The sequence below is a fragment of the Microchirus variegatus genome (assembly GCF_963457635.1).
Source record: "Microchirus variegatus genome assembly, chromosome: 3".
Classification (NCBI taxonomy): Eukaryota; Metazoa; Chordata; class Actinopteri; order Pleuronectiformes; family Soleidae; genus Microchirus; species Microchirus variegatus.
In genome coordinates this window covers 16,311,318-16,329,246 of record NC_139804.1, presented here as the reverse complement: position 1 = coordinate 16,329,246, position 17,929 = coordinate 16,311,318, and the positions used below count along the sequence as shown (strand labels likewise).

Genomic DNA, 17,929 nt, shown 5'->3' with positions numbered 1-17,929 from the left:
GATTATGATTTAAAAAGAGTAAACAGAGTCGTTTGACATTAACGGCTTCAGCCAACCACTAACCATGAGTGAAAGAAAAGTTGTTGTCTTATCATTCATAGTCTCTGAAAAATGGTTAAGAAATCATAAATTCTGCCAGGGTATGTCAACTTATGAGCACAACTGTATATATATACTGTATGCAAAGAAATGTGCAAGACAGGCGATATATAAACAAAAAGATGACAGTCTGTTGTCTGTTGAGAGTAATGTCAGTTGTTCAGTGATTCCTTTGCCTTTTCCTATTTAATACTTTATATTGCTCTTGTTGTTTTCTTTTGAAAGGCACTGTCAAATGTTTGGCCTCTGGACTAAAAAGGCAAGATACTTGATTCAGGGAAACCTTCAGCTATAATATCTAGACTTCTAAGACAGAGCTGTCTCACTGAGGAAGCTCCAGATCACATGCATGTTCATGACTGAAATGCACAGGTAACTGTTGTTGTGATTTATTGTAAGTCCAGAGGGAGGAGCAGTAAAAGTGAAACTATTCTGTGACTTTGCTTCAGTCGCCACTTTAACTACGCAGCACAAGGACAGAAAGGTGAGTGCTGACGTGATTAAAATTATAATATATCATTATATATGATGATTTAGTGTGTGTGAAGTACCTTAAAGTGATACTTGAGTAAAGGTTAATGTACGTGATCAGAAAATGACTTTTTGTTATGTTACTCTTAAAGTGTATGACATTTACTGCACTTCAGTATCAGAAGTCATTTTATGATATATAATGTACTTAAGTTTTAGAAGTTTATGAAGTACTTTTACTGTGGACCTTTGGAGAAAACCAGGGTCAAAGTTTGCATTTGCAAACAAAAATGTAAATGTCCGTCTGTATTTGAAGCAGTATAGAATATTACATTTTTATTCAAAGTTTATGATTTGAATTTAATTGTACTTAATACTTCTTGTATTTCATGAACAAATAGTATGCAATAAATAATCCAGGATCAAAGTTCACTTTTGCTATCAAAACTGAGCTGACTTTAATGCAGGCAATAGAAAAAGACAGACTTGTTCCTGACAGTACCTTTATGATGACATCATCTAAACAATGAGTGACTGTAAAGTAAAGTGATAAATGTAACACATGAACATGAAACAGCTCTAAGCTGGAGTGAAGTCTCTGCTGCTTCACTGACTCACTGCTGTGACTCTGACTCTTCTCCTCTGTCGTCTTCTCTCAACAGGTGTGAGTTGTGGTGATGATCTTCATCCTTAGTCCTGCTCTGAGACTCAGCTTCAGCAGATCTGGGACAAACATCCTCTGAAGGACAAAGGTTTTTCTGTGGCCATGACGCTGTGACATCACTTTGAACATCATCAGCTCGGTCCTGTCGTCCTGAACCTGTGACATTGTGACATTGTGACGTGAACATTTCACATATTCACATATTCACATATTCACATATTCACATATTCACATATTCACATATTCACATATTCACATATTCACATATTCACATATTCACAACTTCATTCTTTCTGAGACATTCTCCGTTCACATGTATGGGCTCTATCTTCACAGAGGTATTTCATTCAATGGTTCTAGTAGTTCAACATATTTCTCTTTCTACAGGAAACTGATCGTCAAAGAAAAAGGTTAAAAGGAAAGATTTCAACAATATTGTTTCGCGAACCAAAGTCCATTGGGAAAAACAGTGATTTTAACATCACAGCACACAGGAGTTGTTGATCCACTGTTGCCTCCATCACAATTGTCTTATTTTGTCACTCCTGTGTTTGAAATCCTTTGTTCGGATTAACCTCAGTGATGGAAAGTGACCACAAGAGGCAGCAGAGGACGAGCAGCTCCTGTGTTCCCGTGATGGACTTGGTGTGGGAGAGTGAGTGTTTTACATAGTGCCACTTCCATCCCATCCATTGCTCTCTGTCTCCTGTCCTCCTGTATAATGCTTTGGTTCACTTCACTGTCAGCGCTCCCACCTCCCTTCAGAGACTGTAAATGCTGCTCTCTACAGTTCAAAGTCCTGAATCGCAGTACTCCTTGATGTCTGTCCATTTAATCCAGGAGTCTGCAACCTTTTGTCATAAAAGAGGCCATTTATTTTTGCACGTAAAAATCTGGAGCCGCAAAACCTATTTGATCCATAAAATTAATTTATATAGTTGAAATTAATGTAGCATGTTTTTTTGTTTAAAGGAGAAACAAAGTGATTAAGAAAAAATTAAGATGTTGAACTTTTCCTGATTAAATCACTCCCAAGTTAAAAAAAAAAGAAAAGAAAGAAAACCTGCAAGTGCAAATGCAAAAATGCAAGTGCACAGAAATTGTGATTTAAAATATCAAAACCATTTGATAGTTAGCCCACTATATGCAGAATTAGATATAGTTTTCATACATATTGCATGACAAATAATAATACCTCTGCTAGTAGTTGTATGTCAACATCTACTTTCCACTCCCTGATCTCCACGTACCCTAAAGTAGACACAAAACACTTTCAAAAGTCATATATACTAAAGGTTGGTTACAGTTAATTGGTTGCTTAATATGCAATGAGAGTGGTTGAAGCATCTGAGAGTAAATACAATAATAATAATAATAATAATAATAATAATAATAATAATAATAATAATAATAATAATAATAAAATGTAAACATTGTTAAAATCATATTTCTTCACTCACAATCTCTCTTACTTAAAACCTAGGAAACAGGTAATCTAAATAGGCCAAGTAGTTACTTTCCACAACTTGGAGTCTGGGGGCTCAGTGGTTGGAGTCTGCACCAATATACATTATCTGCAGGACAAATGCAGTAACTATAAGACATTTAATAATTATAGAAATATGTACACTCAGTCAAAACAATTTTCCAACCTATCACCACCAAAGACAACAATGTATTAGCTGAAAGAGAAGAAAATTAACTGCACATAACAAAAAAAGTCTTACCTTGCTGAATGTAATGAAAGTATGGATGGTATGGTGCATGTACCGTAATATGAAAGAAGCAGTATGATGGTACGACAAAAACACACTTTAAATTCATATATTTTGTCAAAAAGAAATGCTAACAAGAATTTACTCAAGTCAATTAATGGTTTGTATCTATGTGTGTCAAAGACTGGGGTCCTGGAACTGAGTAAGTCTGTCATGCAATACATGGACCATGCGGATTTTGACACATGGAGGCTCTGACGTGGTTAATGCACCCTGCAGGAGGCCCTTCATCATTCAATCCTTTAATCATCATTTAATCTCTCTCACACACTGATCTAACTCTTCATCTGTCATTGTGCTGTAGATTGCCCTTACTGAGAAATCATACTCAGCCATATGTCTGGACACCCCCAAAATACTTAAAGTGTAGGAATGAGGGGAGGTGGCTGGTGGTAGCTAGAATATGAGAATGTGTTTACATGCATGTGAAAATGTTAATAATTTTGTTCATGGGGAATGTGCCATCACCTATGCACCATAATCCTACAAGAAATACTTCTAGATTTTATATCTAGAAGCCGAGTATGCTAGTCTAGGAGTCATTCCAAACTTCAGTCATGTTGTCCTGTGGGTGCCGACCATTGGCGTAAAAGGAAGCTCTTCTCTTTTGTGGTAAAGGAAAAAAAAGTGCTTTTTTTAATTTTCTTTCTTGTTAAAACTGGTTAAAATGAAAAAAAATATATATATACTGAAATTACAAAGGTTTTGTTTCAGTACAAAAACAAAAGTTAAAAGAAAAATGATGAGGTTTTCTTGAACAAGATACTCAAGGCATCAAAGATTCTCCCTGCTTACCTGTCTACTACTGTTTTCAGATTTGGCAGCCATATGTAAATGTCAATTACCTCCCACAGCACGTGAGATTCAACTTTTACAACACGTGTGGAGAGGTCACTGAGTTTGAAGATGTCACTCTCTCTCCTCCCACTTTCTCCAGACTATCCAATTTCATGTTTTGGGCAACAGGTGTCCAAGAAGAAATATTATAGTTTTATAGAAGGTGCCAGCAAGAAAACATCTCATAGCATTGATTGTTTTATCGTCTGTCCAGTAGAGCGAGGATTATGTCTGGGGCCTTAATAATGTGTTCTCAATAATGTGTATTTGAATGGAGATGTCAAGATGGAAGGAAGAGTTCAACAACTTCAATATGCACTGCACTAGATAACTTTTTTAAGAGTATTCAAAACACAAGAAATCCTTTGACGTGTACAATATAAGGGTAAATAATTAGGATTGTGGGTAAAACACAAGAAATACATTCACATGAGACATATCGACATCAATATCCATACTCTTTAAGCAGCCTCCTTCTTGCATTTGACCTAATAATATGAAAAAAACGGTTGCACTTCTAGCATGCTATCAACACATGTAAACACGTTGGTCAAGCTAAAAATCAAGCTTGTCTTAATCGCATTCAATTCAACCTGCTGGTGGACATTAACAGGTGCTAGCAATACAGACTCTAGCTAACTTTTATGAATTTCAGCCGTACTGGACCATGGGGTGGTCACTCCAAGATGGCAGGTTGGAGAGCTTCTCCTCTGTGGCTGCTTGGATGGGCCAACCCCAGGCCTGAAAGAATCCAACAAGGTTCATCCCCACAGTCTTGGAGAAAGTCTCAGCGTACAGGTTCATCTTGAGTGTTTTGCGGGTGGGAAAGTTGCTCTTCTTGTGGTAGGCAGCAAACACCTTCTTAAATGCATCCCAGCCAAACTTTTCCTGGAGCTTCATGCAAAGAGAAGAAGAGAATGTGTAAAAAATATAGCAGTGCTTAGCCTGTGGTGTAAAATGTTAAAATAAGTGTGGCGTTAATTTCTCTTACCTGCATATATGTCTCCAGAGCCACCCACACCTGCCAGGTGCTGAGGTTTCTACCCCCCGTAACGTACGCCTTTGCTCGTTTCTTCCTATTTTCCAAAGCCATAACTGGGTGAGCCTGCATTGAGGAATATGATTTCATTTAACAGCTAAAAACTCACAAATGCTTAAAAAAAAAAACCAGATGTGATATCTACTGACATAACAATGACCAATAATATATATATAATAATGCCATACTCCACCTTTTCCCTCTTGATCCCCAGCACCTCTTCATGCACATACACTGACCACAGGTTGCACGTGCACTCTGTGGTGTGTGGTGGAAACTCCCAGCAGCTCCTTTGCTGGTTGTGACCCAGTTCATGGATGGGCCCCCACAGACCATGTTTCATGGCCAAGTCAATGTTGACCAGCTCAGCTGCTTGAGGATTGTGCATCATGATAGGATAACCTGCATGCATCAGTCCTGAGCAGAGGAAAAGCAACAGTTGTATGCAAATGATCATTTATCTAATCAAAACTAAAACATTTGTAGCCTTTTTAGATGTAGAGCAGTGTATCTAGCTATTTGATGATCCATGTGCAAATCTTTGAAATTATACTATCAATTATTATATAATAATTATAATATTATAGTGATATTTTATATATATATATATATATATATTTTATATATATATATACATATATAAAATATCACTATAATAGTATAATTATTATATAATATTATAATTATTATATAATAATTGATAGTATAATATATATACGTATATATATATACGTATATATACACACACACATATATATATACGTATATATATATATATATATATATATATATATATATAAAAGACGTGCATGAGATTACGTGCATCCAGCCACCGTTTACCAGTTAGCTCCAGTAGCTGTGTTAGCTCCTTTAGCTCCTTTAGCGCCGTTAGCGCGCCTACAGTCGAACTCGTGTTGTCTGTTTATTAAACAAAAAGAGCAGCGCTACAAATAACCAGCATACCTGTGTACTGTGTATGTGTGCCTCTGTTTTTAAAGTTTAGCGTTGCATTAGGAGACTCATTTTAACAATCGGGAGTTACGTAAACATGACGTCACTCGCGTCTTTTCCGATCAGTCGTCATGGAAACATGCCATGCGTTAATGTGCGTGCCCAGCACTAATATATATATATATATATATATATATATATATGTGTGTTTATATATATATATGTATATGTGTTGGACAGTCATTGTCATTATGAACAGTGTAGGTAAGCAGGTTAATTAATTAGTGACAGGTTTAATGAAACTGTTTGGTCCATAATAAATAAATAGAAACACATTTACTGACGGCTATCAGGATGTGACAAGGATTTCAACAAAAAAATAAAAAATAAAATGTGTATAGAAGCATCATGAACTGAAGCTTTGAAGCCATAAACACTCACCATGGGAAATCTGCACATCTGTCACAATGCGTTCTTTGCGCTGAAATTTGTGTGGTTTGGCTGCAAGGTCAGCAATGGCCTTCATGATCTTATTCCAGTGCTCCGCCAACTCATCAGGGCGCTCAAGGTCTCGAACTTTACCTGATGGTACTGTGAGGATGATGTTGTCAAACTCCAGCTCTGCCCAGGGCGAGGGAGCAGTGCGCAGCAAGTCCCATTCAGCTTGTGTTGTCACGCCTGAAGTAAACAGAAGAAAATGAGCTATGATTTATGTAATAATAATAATAATAAGAAGAAGAAGAAGAATTATGATAATAATGTAAAATGCTTGCATTAAACAAATACATTTTAAAAAACACGTAAATGCATAACCATTTGTTCTTACAAGCTTACAAGTTTACAAGCTGTAAACTCACCTGATTTATAATACGGTGCAGGTACAGCCATCTGCACTGTGATCTCTACTCCATTCACTTGTGCTTTATTTGGGGTCACCAGGTAGATGAGTCCCCCCCACAGGCCCCCCACCATCATCATCTCTTTGGTGACATCAAATTGCAGATGAACACTCTGGGCCCTCTTTAACTCCCCATGGTTCAGTCTGTCTGTGTGACAGCCTATCTGGATCTGTGGAGGGCAGGAAATAAGTCATACTTCTTTGAAGGTTTGGTCCACAGTGAAGCAGCTGAACAGTTCCTTTGTTGTAAGGATATATTGATTTATTGGTTCTTTATTGGTTGGGTTAAATATAACATCTTTTTACCTACTTACAACCCAATTTCCAAAATGGGAAACTTGCTCAAATACAATAAAAAACAAAAACTCTATCTTCTGTTAAAATGTATGGCACATAATGGAGAGGACAGCAGTGATCGTGGACTGTGGACAAACATTCCACATGCAAAGCTGCAGCAATTAGTATCTACAATTTCCAAATGATTAAAAGGTGTAATTAAAAGAAAATGTGGTCATTTGAGGGTAACAATGACATATTTTTTTACATTCTGGAAATGGGCTTTGTATTAATAGTATCACAATAGTATGATTTATGAGTTTGTGGACTGTACCTACCACCCATCCATTGTTGACCATCTCTGCTGGAATTGAAATGTAGGTCTTCATACCAGGAGAGAGGTAGAGACCTGTGCTGATCCACTCCTTGCATCCTAACACAAACACAGACACACACACATTTCTGAGTTTTCTAATCTATGAGGACGTCTGTGCCCATCCATTGGGGTCAAAGGAGCTCATTCTAGCATTTTCCTTGTTTGGGCCAGGCACAAGGAAAAATGTCCCCACAAAAAAGGTGGTTTGCCAAGGGGTGGTCCACACAAGCATAAAAAGACAAGAGCACACACACACTTTTGTTGTCTTAAAAGAGACAAAATAAAAGAAATATCCTTCTATATTTTAAGGACTTTTCAAGACAAGATGTGACACACCTGTGTCTGCTTATGCTGCTCACTATGTTATCTCATTTAGATAATTAACTCTCATGTAATCATCATGCACCATTTATATAGTGTAGTGGTTTAACCTGATCAGTATGGTTTCTCCTGTAACCTTCTGATGACTCTGGACCCCAATCTCCTCAAAATAAGACATTTAACCATGTCATGACCATCACAATGACTCCAAAGCTGTTAAATAAGGGTCAAAATCTTGCATAGTTTGGCTTTAATTTCCACCTGGATTTGGTGTGAGAACACTTGTGTAAATGTCAATTAACAGTTAAAATGTGATTTGCTCCTGCAAATAAATATTGCAGGAGCAAGATTGAGATGTTTATTTGAAAATTGAGATGTTCATCTGAAGGGGGGTTGAGAAGTAACTGAAGTAACACTAAAATCAAACAAATCAAGTAAATAAGGGCTGCACGTTAAGTTAAACCTGACAATCATTTTCACCCAAGAGAAAAAGGTCTGACCTGCTGTGTGAGTGGTTATCTTGATCCTTTGGTTATAAATGACTGACAGAGGCTTCACCCTGACCAGGTAGGGCAACAGGGCATCAGGATTTGGGCAAACATCATAAACCTTAGTCCCCACAGAAAGGAGCATGTGGTCTTTGGGACTCTTTGCAGGGCAGCTGTCATTTACCTTGAAAAAAGAGACATGAATCATTCATTTTGTTAATAAACACAACATTAAAGTGTGTTGTCCAATAAAGCTGGTTGATAGCAGAAGAAAAAGCTAAACATAATGTATGTCATATATTATATACATTTAATTATATGACAAAAGCCTCAGTATAATTTAAGAAAGTGCTATATTGGAATAATGTACCTTTGGCATGCCGCACGTCCTTAAGATGTCAGTGAGAGCAGACAAAACTTGTGCATAGGAGTACCAATCATGAGCCTTCATGTCCAAGAAGCAGGAACAGTCCTTGCCCAGCCTCGTAAGGTGTTTCTCCTCTACCTTAGAAAGTGCTTGTCCATTTATCACATGCTCAGCAAAGCGATGCAAAAGGACACGGAAATGGTAGGTGTTTTTTAAGGCCTTTCTAGGAACAGGAGCCTTGAATAAACCCCCTTTAACCATTCCTCCCATCACACACAAGCCCATTTTCTTCAGGATTTGGTTCCCTGAAAGACAGAAGAGTAGTTTGATATGGAAAGACATGCCATTGGAATAAAGAAATGAAATAAAAGTAAACGAATTTGACCATTTAACTATATTCTACCAAAGTTAAATCCAATCTTAGTCAGGCGCTGAAAAACTGTGTATGTGTAGAGGTGCATGCATGAACACAGTGTTGGAGAGGGCAGCTCCGTGTTTATGTTTCTGTGTTTCAGAAACCTGGGCTACACTGTCCTACAGTATTTTGGAATTTAATTGCAATTGCAGTAATTGTTTAAATTGCAAAAGGTAGCTGATGCAGGTTAATTAATTCATCGTCTTTATCATTCACACAAGGATCATACATGAGGCTGGGTACACCCTTAGTCCATAAAAAAAATACAAGAACAAGAAAATAAAATATAAGTTAAGTAGTTAGAAAATAAGTTAGAAAAGAGCCCTGTGATGGCCGTGTGTCAGAATATTGTCATCAACCAACAAGCACTGAAATAAACCTAACATGCATCATGTTGTATTATCATGAGCTTTATTATCGTGAACCAAGTGGTGTATTGTCATACCTGCGAATCCTGTCATTGGGCTCCTGTCACAGTGTGACTGTGCCCAGTACCAGGCCTGTCCACCAATCAACAGGCCTCCTCCCTCTGCCACAAAGTCCATGATTTCCTTTGCACGATCAGCACAGTATGCGGTACACACGAATACACTCAGGTCTTTCTTGAAGTTTGTCTTCTCACACTTGATCCCAGACTTGCTGAGATGATTGAAAGCCTTATTAGGCAATACACCAACAACCCCGTTTCGACCTTTATCCAGCCAGTCAACTGCATTTTTCCAAAACGTGGCCATTTTCTGCAATGAAAGGGTTTATTTAAAAACAGACACATGGGGTATTAATCAAATTAAATTAGATACACTACCGTTCAAAAGGTTGGGGTCACGTAAAAATGTCCTTATTTTTGAAGGAAAAGTACTTTTTTTCAAAGAATATATAAATGAATCAGAAATACACTCTTTACATTGTTAATGTGGTAAACGACTATTCTAGCTGTAAACATATGGTTTTTAATGGAATATGTACATAGGTGTATAGAGGCCCATTTCCAGCAACCATCTCTCCAGTGTTCTAATGGTACATTGTGTTTGCTAATCACGTTAGAAGGCTATTGGATGATTAGAAAACCCTTGAAAACCCTTGTGCAATGATGTTAGCACAGCTGAAAACAGTTATGCTGGTTCTTTGACGAAATCAAAGTTTGAAGGGCAAAATTATTGTTTTAATGGAAAACACAAAAAATAAATTGTATAGGTGACCCCAAACCTTTGTATACTATAAATATATTTGAACCTGTCGATTGGTTGATTGGGTGGCTTATGATGTCAGGCATCTTGTTCTTATTTCTTCATTATGTAAAATATATATTTATGTATTAATTATTTCTCTACGAAGGTGGAATCAAAAAATATGGCCAAAAATTGGTAATCTGATTCTGAGTCATTTAGCTCAGCTTTGAACATTTTTTTTCACAATTTAGCTGAGTGAACCTAAAGAAGCCACGGGTGAAACATGTTCACTAATTATTACCTAATAGTAAAGTCTTATGTTAGTGACGTGGCTTTTCATTGCCATTTTGCACTCTTGTTTCCATGAACAACCAGCACCTACATGTTTTCCATAGGTAATCCAGTGGGCTCGGTTTCATAGGTTTTAGGATATTAGACAATAGACTCCTGAATCTAGATCTGTTTCCAGATCACCACCAAAACCTCTGCTGTTAGACAGACAGACAGAACAATGTAATGTAAACTCTACCTCTGATCCAATAAATCCTTCATGTGAAATGACAATGACTCTTCCCTTTCCATAGTAGGATCCTGCCAGGAATGTCTGTCCTTGGTCCGTGATTCCGATGGGAAAGGCTAGTGGACCATGGACCAGAATCTCAGAAAATAAAGCTTCACTCCGAGCATCAATCTCTGAAACGCCATTGAGTAAGAACTCTAAGTCCTTCTCAAAATCCATAGCAACCCTGTATTTGATTGGAAGAAGAGGACGGAAAGACAGAAAAAAACAACTTCTTACAAAGCAATGTACATTCTTAGTATTGTAGGTTTTTAGATTATAGCCAACGTTAACTGGGAGCAGGAACCACATGTCAGAATAATTGTTCATTAACTGTCTCCATGGTATTCTGAAAAACAGACAAAATATTAATTTATGGTCTGTATTCATGTACATACACAAGCTGCTGGCACAGTCATCAGGAGCAACGTCGGGTTTAGAGCCTTACCCAAGTACACATTAGCATGTAGACTATTATCACTAATAATAATAACAATAATAATAATAATAATGATAATAATAATAAACTTGTCTGTGAATGAGAAATAGAGAAGTTTGTCATTAAACTGGAAGATCGGAGTTCTGTACTTTTTACAAATGCATTAGCCACCATGGAAATACAGTACATATTTGTCTAGATAACCTGAAGATGCCCTGCAGCAAGTTTGGTACAAGTTTGGTTGAAATAGTGTTGTTCTTTTTTGAAAAAGAAAAATGGACCAATAACGAAGTGGGCAAAGAAGTTTCTTTACAAACACGTTGTGGCTAGTTGAATGTATGCACTTTAAAAACATTTAGACAGAAAAACGTCAATGCTTGGGCCCTTTATATTATAAAAAACAAACGTGTAATGAGAGAAATGTAGCATTTACTCACGATACAGACATCCAGGACGATGGGATTTGAGGATAGACAGGCATGACCTCTTTCTCACCCTGATGACCAGAGAAGTAGATCCCTGCCACACCCGATACTTTGTTCCCTTTAAACTTAAGCAGCGTGTTCTTCTCTGGGTGACTTGCAGTCCAGCTCCATGCCTGTCCTGCTATCAGCACACCACCTCCAGCTTTCATAAATGCCACCAGGTCATTGTGGTCTGCACAAGTGTAGGCATCTGTCACATACACACCAACCTCGGGACTTTCACTAAAAGCCTCCACCTCTTTGACTTGGACTTGTTTGTTGAGGTTCTGAACAAGTGCCATTGCATTTTTCTGGATCCCCACAGACAGCTTGTTGGATTGATCTCCTCTCAGCCAGGTCAGAGCATTCTCTACAAGAGCTGGAAAGGCTTTCAGGTAGCCCTCATGACCCAGAACTACAATCCTTCCCTTGCCGTGCAGAGACGCAGCCATCAGCACCTGGCCTCGGCTGTTCATTGCCAAAGGAAAGGCATGATCTCCAGTCAGAACCAGGGTGCTGGGAATACCATCGTTGCAGAAATCTAACTCTCCCAAACCCTTCATCAACTGCTTGTAGTCTCCTCGAAAGCGATTTTGGACGGTTTGGAATGACATGGTGACAATGACTGATGCTCTGATAATTAATAATAAATAAATAATAATAAGAGGGTGGCTGAAAGTGAAGGTAAGAAAAATTAAAAAATGTACAATGTTCTTGATGTATGTCTGATATGAAAACATTAAAATCACCGGTGATATATAAATTACATTTTCATGACAATCGAAAAAAAAAAATGTTGGTACTTTAGAAAAATATGGATGATCAGCTAAAGCAGAGGCAATGGAGTTTGAAAAATACACTATGACTAATGAATAATTTAAAGCACAGACTATATATACAGTTTATATATATATATATATATTAATATATTACCTGACTGTGAAGTTGTCTTTTTGCTAGAATTAAAAGAGGGCAGAACTGCTGTTTTCCAAACAGGTGCTCCAACTTGATGAGAAGCTGACAGTACAGATGAGAGGAAATGAGCGCAAGAGGAAGGAGGTGAGTTTTTAAGGTAAATAACAAGAGAGGAGGAGGTACGTCTTGAGCAAATAAGTCAGAAAAGGCTTTCAAACATCAGCGGACAACACCAGTTTATCAACATGTCTGAGAAGGTTCTCAGTCACTGGATTTTCAAGAGTGTAGATACAGCCGGTCAGACTTGTTTGAGTATATGTTGTCCATATTTACACTTTCGAAGGTGCTTGTCTGTCAGCATTCTCTGTGTGTAATCACTTGGCTCAAGAAAGCTGAACAAGTTTAGCTTCTTTGATGTTCATGCTGACTATGTTGGCTATGCAGTTGAAAACAACCTGTAGAAAAACTTGTTGTCGCCATAAAACCAGGTCTCAGTTCTGCAGCAGACTCTGTCAACAGGTATTTAACAAACAGCTTCTACAGGTTAAAGTGTCAAGTATTTTAGGGAGATCTACTCTTACACTTAAACAGTAGCAAGACTCTGTAGTGGGACCCTAATTTAATGTCACTGGTGTCTGTCCTATTGTATTATGTCCACAAAGATCTGCTGTGTAAAATCTATTACACAAGGCTTATTGAAGACATGCTCGATCACTGACAAACACATATTGTATGAGTTAAAGGTGCATTATGTAATAATTCTAAAGAAACTGGCCATAAAATCCTCCTAATATGTCACAGAGACTCAGGAATAATGTTCATATAACAAACTGAACTCACCAACAACAGTACAGACAAAATATTTGCATTAAAAAAAATATTTTGCAGACTGCAAATCCAACCTCGGTGTTTTGAATTTGAATGTAGTAATCGTTTTTGGCCACATTCTTACATATGGCACCACCATATGGCAACTCATTGACATCTTGCTCATATATGAGTGCACATTTTATTTACATCGTTCCAATCCATGATCAGAATTTGACAGACATCAAAAACAACAAAGCTGGTGGTGAACTGGCACTTTTGTACAGTACTGTACAGTACAGCAAGACACCAAAATGTGAGGTTACCCACACAATGTATATTTAATTAGTGTTTGTTACAGACTCCCTTAGAGAATACAAGCATGGCTCAATAGGAGACTGAACATAAAAGGATGCCACAAAATCAACCGATTAATAATTTGTATTAATTTAGCAAATGTGTCATCATTTCAGAAACAGAGTGAACAAAAGAAAAGGGATGGAGATCCCGGCAAAAGTAACAAAAGGTGGGTAGTGTCTGAACCAGCCCAGCAATGGGCCCTCGGACCCAGCGTGTCCCCAAAAACAAAAATAGACCAGGGCTGTACACAGTCATGAAAGGGCCTTCACACCACGCAATTATGGGATGACTGAGAGATTTGTTTGGAATCATGAGAGCAACAAGTGTACCAAGTTTGGTCAAAATCGGAACAACTATGTACGACTTAGACTTGCATGCATAAATTTTGCCCACTTCCGTCGCATCGAAAATTATTTTTTTGGGGGGTGACCAGCCACAATACAGTATAGCCCCTTTTCCACCCAGCTCGCCAGAGCACGGCATGGTTTAGATTGGTTTTCCAATACAAAATTGACCTACTCAACGTGGGCAGAAACTGCCATGACTTCGTTTTACATGCGACACCAACGAGTGACTAATGACTCGTAAAGCACTTGTTTTCAGTTTATTTAATTAAAATAGACTCTGTCTGTCTGAAATACAGCGGCAGGGTTTGTGATGCCGCGATCAGCAGTGCTGTCACTAAATACGTGCTGTACATACTGTTAAATATTGAGATTTTATTAATTTTCCCTGGTAGTTGTTGGAGGTTAACCCAAGTTTTTAGGATTGTTAAGAATTTTTAACTGATCTACAGTTTGCCATCTTGTGTCGGAAAGTCTTGCTTATGACATCACTCTGACCAGGCAGTCTGGCGACGTCACGCATATCGCCTCAACTCGCTTGGAACCTCACCAGAGCAGGTACTAAAAAAGTACCAGGTACCAAGTACTATGCTAGTGGAAATGCAAAATAACCGTGCCGTGCCGAAGTGTGGTGAGCCGGTGGAAACACCAAGGCACCAGGCATCTGGAACTCTAACAATGTGTCACACCTGGCACACCGCTCACCTGAATCTGCAATGATGTGTTACTATGAGCGGTCTTCAATAAGATCTTTCAACTTAACTCATCACTGTCTCCAGATGTTCAATCATTGGTCGCCTCATCTGATAATCAAACATCTCTGTAACTATAATATAATGTAATGTAATATAATATAATATGTAATTTATATTATTATTTATTAAACCTGTAGCTAATTCCATTGATCTGCAAGTATACTTTATACCTCATGAGCCAAATATATTTCTCTACTTCTCTTGCAAATGTGAATACAATTTGATAATTTGAAATTGAAAACATGCAAATTAATTTTATATTTCATGTTTGCTCAAGGAAATTAACAAACTGAATGAATGTATCACTACTTATTAACTACTTATTATTCTTCCATTTTATATTTGTGTATTTGGTATTGTTTTCCTCCTGTTTTCCCCTTTTCCTGGAGGGCGGAGCTTGAATGATTTAGCTGGTTGGATACAACAAAGCCTGTTTTCCATCCAATCAGAAATGTATTTCTCTCCTCTCTCTCTCTCTATCTCTCACACACACAGGTCACTAATCTACACATCCACATTTACGACTGATGCAGCAGATGACACACGACCACCTATTCAAAGCTAATATTCCTGCTTTATTTTTTTGTTAGATATAAAATGAATTAGCTTTTCTTTGCACTGAAAGCTGCATTTCTTATTTCTTATTTATAATTTTGCTTGTGTTAAAGAGTGAGAGAGTGGACGTTTACAATCTTTAATCATGTCTGGACTCTTTCTATAAATGCTCATATGTACAACCTCAGAGATGAATGTCTCGACTGTTGAGACAAAGCTTCATAAAGTCTGGCTGTGACTGACAGAACATTCACTCATTTTGTGAAAGTCACCATTTTTGAGGCATGTGAACAAATAACACACTGACTGTAAAAGGTCGCATGAGTTTTTATTTTTGAAAAAAAAAAAAACACATGAAGATTTACCCTCATGTGGGGGATAAAGCGCTAGAAGATGAGTGAGTATGAAGATTTTGTCTAGCACTGGGAAAATCAAATGTGTGAAACAACATTACAAATACACAGTCATCATAACTGTACTTGTTTCTACACTCCCACAAAACTAACATCTTTACAAAACTCAAGTGTAATATTGCCACAAGAAACGTCCATGTTGCTCATCATGTCTAACTGCTATCAGGCTATCAGACGTGTACTGGATCTTCCTGGAGGACAATACATGTCTATGTGACAATGTACATGGGAAGACACAGCAGTGATGTGTGCGTGTTCTGTCTATTGCATGCACAAAGCACTGCTCTGGACTTTAACTGCTGTTGTGAACATGTCTGAAAACGTCATGCCATAAAACACATAAAACAGCTTTATTGCCATGTGTTTAAGATAAATCTGAAAAATGTATGTACAGAAACAATATGAAATATTATTCCTTCCTCGAGGTATCAGGAATCTCAGGTATGAGATTCCACCGGAGGTGTAAGTCTCACTGTAGATGCCACTGTATCAGAGTAAATGTACATGGAACACAGCATAATTTAAGGATTTTTTTCTCGCGCCTAAAAAAATGCATTTTAAAGCAAATATCACCTTTAAAATATGCAGTAGAAGCTTAAAAACACATTGAGGTCATATAACAATATATGGACATGAGCTGTGCAATGTCTGATGCTGCTGAAATGAAGCAGAGTGAAATTACAAAGGTTTTATTAAAGAGATGTCTAGGCGTTCTCTCTTTCGGCACAGCTTGGCACCATCTGTGCCATTTGAGATTTCTTAGGTACCAAATAATTAAAAACCCATTTAATTTTATTTATATGTCACTACAGATCTAAAAAGAACTTGTTTTGAAGAAAAAAAAAAAAAAGTATGATAACTGACTGTAAATCGATGCTTCATGTGCGGTGCGTAATAACAACTCTGTGGCTCTGCAGCGTCTTCAGTTACGCAGCAGCCATAAATCTGGCTTACCTTGGTCAATTAGGGTGATTGACAGCTCGTTTTAAACCTCTAAACCGGTAGAATCAGACCCCGGTCTCCAAATGCATGTGAATCACTTCATTAGCGAGTCAAAAGGACATAAATGCATATGACGCATTTGTGCGGACATTCGCCTCTCTCTAATCAGAACGATCTAATGTCGCTCTGTAATGATCAATCAGACCGGGATTTGTTCCCAAAGCATGCTGGAAAGTGTAGTTCTTCATTAGAAGTGGTTTTGTTCCGGTGGAAATAACTTGTATTGATAAACAGCAAAGGTAAGATGACATTTCTGCTTGTATTTCTTGAAAGTCAGTTGTTGTTTTGCTCTTATTTGGGGCTGGATCCATGAATCTTGGTCTTGATTAAAGTGATAAAAATATAACCGTTGAAATCTGCATATTCTCCGCTGTCCAGTCGACACGTTGTTGTTGTTGATGTTTTTTTGTTTACATAATCACGCTGACGCTCCGGTTCCGCTTTTCAATGAGTGCGCTGTGACAGGTTTTTTCCGCTCCTGCTGTTTGATCCATCGGTGTTTTAACTGTGTTTGGTGAACATAAGAATGGTTTATATGAGCTTTTAGTTGAGTTTCTGACCTTTCTGTGGGTATGCAGCATGTCTGTGTTTGTTAAAGTTAGACATGGTTTTATGATGCTTTTGTCGCTCCGATCCCGGGGGCAACCATGAAGAAGATGTTAACAGAAAATGGAGTGTGATTACCAAGGGTAGGCTATTTTAAACAGGTGGGTTTAAGGCGAGGTTATGGATTGCCTTGAAGGCATGCAGGAGGACTTTAAATTGAATTCTGAAGTTGACTGAAAGCCAGTGGAGTTGTTATAGAATGGGGTGATGTGGTGGGATGAGGGGGTTCTGGTGATGATGCAGCTGAATTCTGGAGCAGTTGAAGATTATGGAGGGATTTGTGAGGGAGACCAGAGAGGAGAGAGTTACAGTAGTCAATGTGGTAGGTGACGAGGCTGTGAACGAGGACTAAAGTTGTATTAGGGTATGGGACTGGAATGATAGTGAGCTGCTAAGGATGACACCAGCCAGAATGCCATAAGTGTGCAAAGCTATCGTCAAAGCAAAAGGTATCTAAAATATAACTATATTCTGGTTTAACACCTTTTCTTTACTGTACTCATATATGTACACATTAAACCCATCTCACTATACTTTACTCAGCCTGCAGCAATTTCAGTCATA

The 17,929-nt window shown here is 37.9% G+C and overlaps 1 protein-coding gene across 1 annotated transcript; it reads right to left on the bottom strand.

The window, feature by feature from the left end:
• Positions 1-4,497: 4,497 nt before the first annotated feature.
• Positions 4,498-12,222, bottom strand: LOC310924986 (TRPM8 channel-associated factor homolog; the record flags this gene model as incomplete). The annotated part of the gene is made up of 11 exons (XM_083886852.1): positions 4,498-4,740; positions 4,838-4,951; positions 5,079-5,302; positions 6,278-6,514; positions 6,694-6,904; positions 7,349-7,443; positions 8,208-8,379; positions 8,566-8,867; positions 9,423-9,714; positions 10,676-10,892; positions 11,582-12,222. 11 exons carry the CDS (start codon positions 12,220-12,222, stop codon positions 4,498-4,500), a joined length of 2,748 nt encoding a protein of 915 aa, XP_083742978.1.
• Between the last annotated feature and the right edge of the window lie 5,707 nt (positions 12,223-17,929).